Raw genomic sequence first — 10,650 nt, 5'->3', positions numbered from 1 at the left:
CCAGGCTTACTGGACTCGAAGCGGTACCAGGCCGGTACCGGCCCGGTAGTACCGTAACCCAATTACGGTACTAGGCCCGGTACTACTGGCCCGTTTTAGTTTTTCTTTTTTCCTCCTTCTCCCCCACATGGGCCGCCGCCACCACGCCAGCCCACCACCGCACACTATCGCCTCCCCGCACTGGGCCGCGCTGCCCACACCTGGCCCAGCTCGCCGCCAGCCCGCTCGCGTCGCGCGCCTCGCTCGCCCGCCGCTCGCACACGCTCGCGCCGCTCCGCTCGATCGGGAGAGCGGGCAGCCGCGTTGACCCGCGCGTCGATGGCTCCCGCCCGAGCCTCGATCGCCACGCGCCGGCCCCACCCCACGCGCGCTGCTGCTCCACATCACCTGCCGCGCTGCTCCACTGCATGCACTGTTGGCCCTGCTTTCTCTCTCTCTCATGCACTCAGATCTATTTTGCCCAGATTCAGACACAAGGGAATTGGCACTGTATGCGCAAAATGTATAAAAGTGCAACGAAATATGAGCAAAACATATATAAGTTGGTGTAAAACAAGCATGGAGCATCAAAAATTATAGATACGTTTGAGACGAATCACTCCACAGCAGCTGATCTACGACGTATCATTATCTGGTGGCCTCGTTTTGGAACCAATCTGCAACACGATCGAAACGGCCACGACAGTTCGATCTGCAACCCGATTCCAGCAACGATAGCCACCAACGAACGAAGCCGAGTGTGGGAGGTGGGCGAAGTAGGGTACGTGCTATCGATGTAGGCAATATTTGTTTACCGGAGTGAACGCCGGCGTGGATGGGTGGTCTTGCAGGGAAGGTGCGTGTACGGGTGGAGGCGGTGAAATTTGCTCCGCATGGTCGCGACCAAATAAATCCATAGAATTCGTGGAGGCGGACTCCTAAACATTTGGCTCTCTACTATACGAGTTCGACTAGGTGTAGTTTAGAGAACAAAAGAAAAACAAAAAAGTATTCTTTAACCTATTATTAGGGTTGTAAATGGTACGGATAATTTATGTTCCAGATTCGCATCCGCATTCGTTTTTGATGATATGATATGCACTTTTAGAAAACCACGGATATGGATGCGGATGGTGATATTGGTCAAGCGGATATCTGGAGATATGGTATTGATAATATTTGACGGATACAGATAATCCGACACTTCTGCAGATAATCTGATACCCCAAAGAGGATAATCCGATAAAATTTGTCTAATCCCAAATACCTAAAAAACATAGTTAGTCTATGGATCCAACTACGGGTATTATTTCGTACACAAGTTGGTTTATTGTACAAACAAGTGTGCAACTTTGGATATAGTTCGATGTTACACATTTTTTTCTTACTTTTTTACATAATAAAAAAATCACATTTCTTATTTTTTATTTGTATTTTATCGAATATCTGTTTCTGACCCAAGTTCACTCCGAATCCGCTCCATATCCGAAATCAAATATAATTCTCTTTCGAATGCACATTTGACCATTATTAGTTCTGATCTGAATCCATTAAATAATATGATAAACGATATGAACATAGAAATATTCGATCCGATCCGATCCATTTACAACCCTACCTATTATAGGGGTTCGGCTAGAGATAACCTTAATTTCTATTATGTTTGTTTGGAAAATAGGTGACTTTAGAGCCAAATGAATTTCTAAATTTATTTAGCATGCTCAAATACAGATGTATCCAGACAAGGTTAAATGGCTTACTTCCGATACCCATCTAAAATTGTCTTATGTGCGCGACAGCGGCCGGGCGATAAAGCTTCTGGAGCATCCTGAACTTTTAATAACTACTCGCTCCGTTCCAGTTCATAGGGCTTACATGTATTTCTAGATTATCAATTTGGACAACATAATATCATTTGTATAATATAAAAATTATATCATTAGAAAATAGAACATCTAATCTTTGTAGTGATATATATTTTATAGGGATTTCTATTTTCGTGCCCTCGGGTTCTTAGTTGTGCTCAGTTTTCCCCAGCTCCTTAGTTTTTCGTCAGTTTTCCCCAAGTCCTTGTTTGAAATGCGCAGAAAGCAGCTCAGACGGCAGGATTCCCGTTTAGTTGACCGTTCCGTGCTGACGTGTGGGGCCGGGTCGAGTGAGCCCCCGTCGCGTGGGGCTGGTAGAAAGGGACCGCGTGGGACAGGACGAGATAGCGTTTGGTTGCACGTGAGCAGGAGCTGGGTTTTGTTTCTCTCGGCTCAAATTGGCATTTTCCCTTTTAAGAGTACCTTTTCCGCCTCCTTCTCTCTGCCTTTTTTCACCTAATTACTATCAAATCTAGAGAAGCTTGCATTTCTGTCTTTTTTCAATTATTATTTGTGCCTTTTGGCCCTCGTTGTTTGCCCAATATGGCAGCAAATCTAGTAGGGAGCCCAATCTAGTACTCCATCTGGTCCATATGTATGTAGTTAAATCTAGAAGCAAATCTACAGGAAATGTACGATAAATTCACACGGTCATATAGTAGAATAGGGATAGATAATTGGGATCCCTCCCTAGATAATAAGCTGCATACAGCAGCCAAACATAGTAACACGTTCGAGGTTCTTCACATCACCATCATACTAACAACATAACAACAAGGGATCCCTAGCTAACAACAAAGGGATCCCAACAACAAAATGGAGGAGGCAGCAGCAACACACGTCCAGTACTCCGCCTACCCCATCTGCCTCTGCCTCCACTTGTTGCTTTCCTTGGGAGCCTTGGGCTTGAGTGGAGGCATGCGCCCGGTGGAGATCTCCACCCGCTGGATGCTGCGGAGGTGCATGCCGAGCGCCATGTGCTTGGCGCGGAAGGAGTGGGGGTTCACCGACGCGCCGACCTTGGGGTTGGTGTTGCCGATGTTCTCGGCATGCGTGAGGAGGCAGTTGAAGTCAGTGCCGCCGAGCCTCCTAGTGCAGAAGGGGCACCTGTAGACACCCTTGGCGAAGTAGGAGACGTACTGGCCGACCTGCAGCCTCCGCAACACCCGGCGAGTCTTGATGTCATGGTGCTCGTCGTCGCTGCCGACGTCGCTGCTAGACAGCTGATCCATATCAAACGGGAACTATTAGTGAATGAGTTGCAACGATGACTAACATGCATGATAACAAAGTTAGGAAAAACAGATGCAGCCTCAGTTAGAGTGGACACGATTATATGTCTACAGGGATGTAGTCAGCGAACCAAAGCTCATGCACAACAGATTTGTACACGAAATGGTTCGCTGAACCCTCCCTGTAAAAATCTGTGCCCACCGATTCATCATAGGCAAAGAAACAGATTCCGGATCTGAACTTGAACACATTCCAGATTATTTGCAAAATTAAACGGTTGATATCTTTTGATTCGTGCATAAAATAACTGATTGAGATCCTATGATTACTTGCATAAATTAACTGATTGAGATCCCATTATTACTTGCATAAATTAACCGAACGGCCGAACCCCAAATCTTAAACGAAATCAAGGAGGGATCAAAGCAAAATGGAATAAAATCGGCGCAAATATTAGCCCAATACTCATCCATCCACAGATCCATTTACACCAGCAAAAATAGGGTTCAAAAAGGAATGGGGAACAAAAAGGGAAGCAAACCGTAGTTACCTCGTTCCATGCGTCCTCCATGGAGGTGTCGTAGGGGTTTGGGGGCGGGACGTACGGCACATACTCGTAGGGGTCATATCCCGGCGGGATCTGACCGCGATCGGCGGCAGCAGCCTCCGATGCACCGGTGGAGGAGGCGGGACATCCGTTGAGGGGACGGCGGTGACTTCCGTTGAGGGGACGGCGTCGAAGAGGGAGGCGTCGCGCTTGGAGCCGTGGACGATGGGATTGGCATTCTCCTTGTCCATCTCGCCGGCAGAGGAGAGGGAGAGGGAGAGAGTTTTTTTTGCTTTGGAGAAGATGATGGGACGTGAGAGAGGCGGCGTTGCGTGGGCGAGTGAGAGTGACAGAGATAGTGGGAGGAGGCGTCTATAAAGGCGAGGGGTGGTTAATGCGACCCGCGTCCTACGCGTCCACCGCTGCACGTCTGCACGTCTTGGACTTCTGCAATGCGACACGCGTCCACGATTCCACGTCTTCGACTTCTGCACCGCGACCCGCGTCTACGCGTCAACAATTGCACGTCTTCCATTTCTGCACTGCAACACGCGTCCTCGAGTCTAATCCTGGAAATTTAGATATACTCAGGTATAACCTCGAGTATTATACTAGCATTTTTTGTGTGCTCAGTTTTCCTCTTGAGTGCTAATACTGGCTAGTGCAATATGCTCAGTTTTACCCTCAAGTGGCTGGTCAACATACAGTCAACAAATGGGATTAACTAGTTAAATGATTCATTTAATGTGCAAAAAATTCCGAAAAATAGTGGCACATAATCATGGAGTCTTTACCACAAATTGCCAGTTCTAAAAACATAGATAAGTCATAGATAAATCAAGTTTTACCACAAATTGCCATTTCTCAAAGGCCTTCTCAAATCACCTAGTAGCTATGAAGGTGCATGGTTTTCCACAATAAGCCCTTCCCAAAACAACTTTCCCCAAAACATACTTTGTCTAAATGAGGCCACAATTCTCACACTCATGTATATTTGTATTGCAAATAGTTTGAGATATGCCAAGATGGGTTTCATTGTACAAAACACGCATTTTCCATTTTTTAAATCTCATATTTGAATCCCTTAGTCTGTTTATTACATAGGTGCCCTTGGTTTCTTGATACTACTCAGTTTTGCCCTCTCCCTCCACAAATTCTCTCACACGTGCAACATTGCCCTGATTGGTCTAGCCCATGTCACGCGGATCGTGCCCGCCGACCGTTGATCGTATGATCTAACGGGCAGGATAACCCCTCTCTCTCTCGGCGGTTACCTTCCACTCTCTAAGTATGCTAAAGGGCGGTTTTCTGTATTCATTTTCACGCGCTAAAAATTATAAACTCTTTTAGGCATTACTTTTCACGCAAAAAATGATAAACCATCACCGATTTGTTGTAGCCATTAATTTTCACGCAAAAAATGAGAAACCATCACCGATTTGTTGTAGCCATTAATTTTCACGAAAAAATGATAAACCATCACCGATTTGTTGTATCCATTACTTTTCACGCTAAAAATGATCAACCATCACCGATTTCTTGTAGCCATTACTATTCACGGTAAAAATGATAAATGAACCAATCTATCTATCTCTGTATTTGAAGTTTGGAAGGGTTCACCATCTACTTATGTTAACTTTCGAGGTTTTGACCTGAAAACAAATGGGTATTATAAAGGGAAATAAAAGTTCAAAAAAATGTAAAAACGAAACAATCTACCCATCTTTGTATAGAAGATCGTCTGTATGATTTTTTAGGTCATTTAGAGAAGGTAGAAAAAATCTCTTTTGAGAAGGTCGAAAAAACCTAACTTGTTACAAAAGCTGGTTTCAGTGAGACCTAACCAAATTTGGCATACATTATGCCATATCTATAACAACAAGGAATATCTAAAAGGGAAAGTTTCACAAAATTTGAAATTTAGGGCGAAAATGATGCCATACATGATGCTGTTTTTCGAGGTTTTGACCTGAAAATCAATTGGGTATTATAATATAAAAACGAAACAATCTATCTATCTATGTATAGAAGATCAGCTGTATGAAATTTGAGATCATTTAGAGAAGGTAGAATAAATCACCTTGTTAGAAAAGCTGGTTTCAGTTAGACGAAACGGCATGCGTTTAAGCAAAGTGATTTTTTCGAACATCTCCAAATAACCCCAAATTTGCCATACATGATGCCATACGTGTAACAACAAGGAACCCTATCTAAAAAGTGTCAAAAAAGTTTGCCCAACCGTATAGCTCTATCAAAAAGACCCTCACCATGGCGCTAGTATAATTTTGGGCTTAGTTACAAACTTTCGTTACCTAAACTTGAACACGAAACTTGTTTCAAATCACTTTTGGCGTACAAGAAACAAATCCCACCTTGATTCGAGCACCATAGCCTCCAAACGATGCCGATGCTGATATCGGCATGGTCAGAACGGCTATGCTCGCCGCCACTGCTAGGTCACCGTCGGGATGCACCCTCAATCCCGTCCCCTCATTCGATCACTAACACACCAGAGATACCGCCGAGGTCAATGCCGAACGTACATGCTGATGCCAATGCCGAACATGCATGCACGTCGCTGTGGGCACGGCCACGCCGTCCCGCTATGCTGGACGCCACAGACCACCGCGAGGTCTTTCCCTTCGCCACCACACTCTTCTAGCACCCATCTATACACGCCAGAAAGGAGAGACACTAGTTTTCTCTACATTGCTCGCGTTCGTGTCGGACACGGTCGATCAAAGTTTTGAGGTAGTCGTCGATGTCGTCGACCATTTCTTCTCTTCTTTGCATGGTTAAACGCGTCTAGTTCATGTCTATCTAATGCGTCCGGTCTCGCCTCATGCGGTTCTTTGTGGACGTCGATCTCATCTCGGCACCCCGCGAGCCACCTCCTCCGTGCCATCGCTGTAGAGCTCCGTTTAAAAATCTATTCCTACCCGTGTATTGCCCCTTGTATCAGCGCCATGGCCCACTTGTCATTCGATATACCGAAGCTCCACTCGTGCGCGTTTTGGTCAGGGATACAGCGATGCTTATGGTTAAACAAAGATGGATGATCTGACGTGTCTTTGCGGGCTCTACGTGGCCCCACTAGTCAGAAGATAACGGTCAACCGTCGGGCAACCGGCCGTTACAGCACCTGTGATGGTTTCAGACAAGGTCTTGGAGAAAACTGAGAAAAAACTAAGGAGCTGGGGAAAACTGAGCACAACTAAGGAACCGAGGACACGAAAATAGAAATCCCTATTTTATAATACATATGTTGTATTTCCATCGTCTAATTTACGATCTAGGGACACGCGTAAACCCTGTAAACTGAGACGGAGTGAGTATAGGCAAACCGAACATTTGTCACCTCAAGCAAATTTGAGTCTGTTGCATTGGTGTTGCTCTCCATGCAAGCGGATATAGTACTTGTACTATTGCGAATTTGCGATGAAATGGACTCGTTACCGAACGAACTCGGCAGCACGTGGTGGTGTAAAAGAATGGACCCTGCTTTTGCTTGGCCACTCTGTTCCACACTTCCACCAACTCCATGATTAGTAGCCTAGTCGGACCCCATCGCTTTGATAAATCCAAAATCGAAAACTCTACGACATGTACTATTATCCCATTTTGAGCAGAATTCGTCCTAATCAGCATGTGGTAGCTAAATCTCAGCTTGATTTAGTAGGTCAGGTCGTTATCAGCTCACCTAACGCGAGTAAAGCACCGACAGTCGTCTCTTGCCGTGCCGGGCACCACAATTCTCTGATAAATCGCACTACCGAGGACAAGTTACTATACTCAAAGTGTAGCGCATCATTGACATGCTGACCTCAAACACATAATAAATTCAATAAGATAACCCAAATCTTACAAAACCACCATGCAAGGAGGCAAGAACAGGAATGGAAGGGAAGGACTTCGAACAGAGAGGGAAAGAAACACCACCGCCGGCAGGCTGGCGGCGGCAACCGACGATAGAGAAACTCTATATGCACATTGATGGCCATGATGGCCTCGTGGTCGCATCCGTGGGTACTAGCACCGGGGGATCTCACTCTCACAAGAGGTAGGCAACAAGGGCGGAGATGGCAGCCACGCCCCACCCGACGGTCGTTGCGCCGGCGGCGTTCCCCGCGGGCGTGACGTCGTCATCCGACCCGACAGGCCCGGCGGCGGCGTCACCCTTCTTTGCCTTATCACCCTTGGCGGCGGTGGGCGCGGCCGCGGGCGCCTTGGCACCGAAGAGCTCCTGGGGCAGGAGCACCTTGTCGACGGTGTAGACGGCGAGCGGCTTGACGACGCTGAGCGCGTTGTTGACGGAGACGACGACGACGCCGGTGGAGACGTTCATCTGGCTGTTGCTGGCGGTGGTGGTGATGTTGAGCGTGAAGGGGCCGTCGGCGCCGGAGGCCTGGGTGCGGATGGGGTTGCTGGCGGTCTGGAAGGACTCCATGGTGTAGAACTGGGGCAGGATGTGGCCCTGGACCAGCGCCACCTGCTGCTGCTGGGTGAGGCTGTTGAGGGTGCCGGACTTGAGGTTGTTGAAGGCGTTGTCGGTGGGGGCGAACATGGTGTAGCCGTTGCCGTTGAAGGAGTTGTTGAGCTGGCTGTTGAGCTGCGTGTCCTGCTGCGTCGTCTTGAGGAGGCGGATGAAGGTCGTGTACTGCCCGCCCTTCTCCAGGATCGCCGTCACGTTCTGCGGCCCGCTCGGGGTCACCGCCGGCGCCGGCGCCTGCGCGTGCGACACCGCCGCAATGGCCAGGAACGCCGCCGCCACGACAGCAATGCTGCTCCTCATCGCCGCCATTTGTTTAGTTGTGTGGCTGCTCTGCTCTGTGGGTTGCAGAAGAATGGAGCTAGGCTGCAAGAGAGGGCGGCAGTGCAGTGCGTGTGATGGGTACCAGGGGTGGCTGATATAGGGAGGTGGACGTGGGGTGGGGCAAGGGTCACGGCTGGAGGTGAGCTGGTGTGATGGTGCGTACCGAGCGGTGGTTGCCGGAGACGGAGAGGTTATGATGTGCCCGTGGAATAATAAAGGGAAACATGCGATGCCATGCGATGCTCTGCGACGCAATGAAACAACAGCCGCCATGGCCCATGCGCTGTGAGAGTCTGTGAGGTCAAGCGAATGGATATTGCTCACGAGAAGTCGGCGCAGCCAACGGCAGTGAGGGCATCTCCAGCGGGGCGAGGCAAACGGACTTTTTCGTCCGTTTGCGTCTGCGCGGACAAAAACACCCTCCAGCGGGGCGACGCAAAACGTCCGTAGTGTCCGTCCTGACGCAAACTTGGACCAAATATGCGCCAGAAATGCGTCTCTGCGGACGCGTCCGCGCGTCCATTTGTGTCCGGTTGGGCTGCATGCAGCCCTCTCTCTCCTCCTTCAATCACGCATGCGCTTATTCCTAGCCACACAAACAGAATCTTTCCCTCTCTCTCCTCTCTAATCACACATGCGGTCAAATAAATGCGTCCCTGCCGCTGGAGAAGGGGCAGACGCATGCGGACATGCGGACGTTTTTTTATGTCCGTGCCCGACGCAAACGGATATAAATATGTGTCGCCCCGCTGGAGATGCCCTGAGGAAATGCTGCCGTGCTAAGCGCACACCTATCATTAAAAGTTGGATTGAAAGCTCGAGAGGGCTAGTACTCTCCCATTTATTTTCACTTTGCTTTCTAGGTTTACTTAAGGTTGAACTTTGTAAACTTTAACTGAAAATACATAAAAAAATACCAGGATCCATAATATCAAAATTCCGTAATATGAAAATATATTTTATGAAGATTCTAATACCACATATTTTATACTATAGATGTTGATGCTCGTATATTTTCTACATATTTGGTCACACTTTACAAAGTTTGCCTTGACTAAACTCAGAACATGAAGTAAATAAAAACAAGGACCCTCATATCGTGTGGCGGTATCATGGCGCGACCCAACAAGGAGTTGCCGAGGGGCTTGCCAAGCTGGCAACTTTGACAATTTGCCGTTAATTTCAGATTCTGATGGTTGGCAGCTCACCGCACTACGGTCTTTGAAACTCAAGTTCTAGGATATGTTTGGTTGCTCGCGAAGCATTTTCCCGATTTCGATGGGACAAAAATACTTGTTTGGTTGTTCGCGGTAGGCCGCGTTCTAGGCTCGCGCGAACCTCAAAACAGCATGAAACCAGGTTCGAGGGAAACACACGAATCGAGCGTATCTAGTTAGCAGACGCTGGTGCGCACAAAGAGAGGCAAGGCGTGCGCGAGGCAGCAAACGCGGAGATGGTGGGAGGCGAAAAAATGATTGGGCGGTGTGGCGTGGAATGTAGCCTCACCTCCCTCTTAGTATGTCACCACTAGCGGAAGAACAAATCATTCCTCCGTTTTCTACTCAGGCGGCAGTGATTTAGATCTATAGATCTACAACACCGACTGCTCTGACTTGGAAGATCTCCGGCACCGGCACCGGCTCCGTCATTCCGTCGTCTCAGGCACCAACAATGGGAGGCAAATTTCCACCCATTGTTAGCTCCTTACCTAGTTAGTTTTAGCTTAAGGAAAATTTCATAGTTACTTATGCAACATCGATTTAATTTCATCATTCAAGTAGCTATCTTGTAGGTGTGTTTCAAGCCGTGGATGTTTGTAATCCACAAGAGAGCATCATTCAAGAGGCCCGTTGTCGCAAATACTCCCACTTTTGAACGTGATAGAGAGAGGATGACAAATGTGAACTACATCTACAACAATATCGATTTGGAGGCTATCATCATGCTTCAGATGAGAAGAGCCCCTCTTAAACACCTTGTGAAAACATTTAGGGTGAGGGGTTACTTCAAGGTAGCATCCACACATGTATCAAATAGCAATTGGCAATGTTCCCTCATGTTGCTGGACATAACCATAGATTTATAAAGATTCACAATACATGGAGGAGATCCACGGAGACAATACCCCAATACGTCAAAGAAATCCTGTATGCTCTTAGAGAGCTCAGAGGATAGATGATAAAGCCACCATCTGCTCAAAATCCAACGAAGAT

At 47.7% G+C, this 10,650-nt stretch overlaps 1 protein-coding gene across 1 annotated transcript; it reads right to left on the bottom strand.

The window, feature by feature from the left end:
- Positions 1–7,443: 7,443 nt before the first annotated feature.
- Positions 7,444–8,416, bottom strand: LOC124666547 (fasciclin-like arabinogalactan protein 11). The gene has a single exon (XM_047203889.1). The coding sequence runs from the start codon at positions 8,414–8,416 to the stop codon at positions 7,676–7,678; it is 741 nt and encodes a 246-aa protein (XP_047059845.1). The 3' UTR covers positions 7,444–7,675.
- Between the last annotated feature and the right edge of the window lie 2,234 nt (positions 8,417–10,650).

This window comes from Lolium rigidum, chromosome 6 (assembly GCF_022539505.1).
Source record: "Lolium rigidum isolate FL_2022 chromosome 6, APGP_CSIRO_Lrig_0.1, whole genome shotgun sequence".
Classification (NCBI taxonomy): Eukaryota; Viridiplantae; Streptophyta; class Magnoliopsida; order Poales; family Poaceae; genus Lolium; species Lolium rigidum.
This window is presented reverse-complemented; position numbering and strand designations above follow the sequence as displayed.

What these genes read in the sequence shown, in the direction of transcription:
- LOC124666547 (XM_047203889.1), bottom strand. Translation starts at nt 8,416, where the DNA reads ATGAGGAGCAGCATTGCTGTCGTGGCGGCGGCGTTCCTGGCCATTGCG.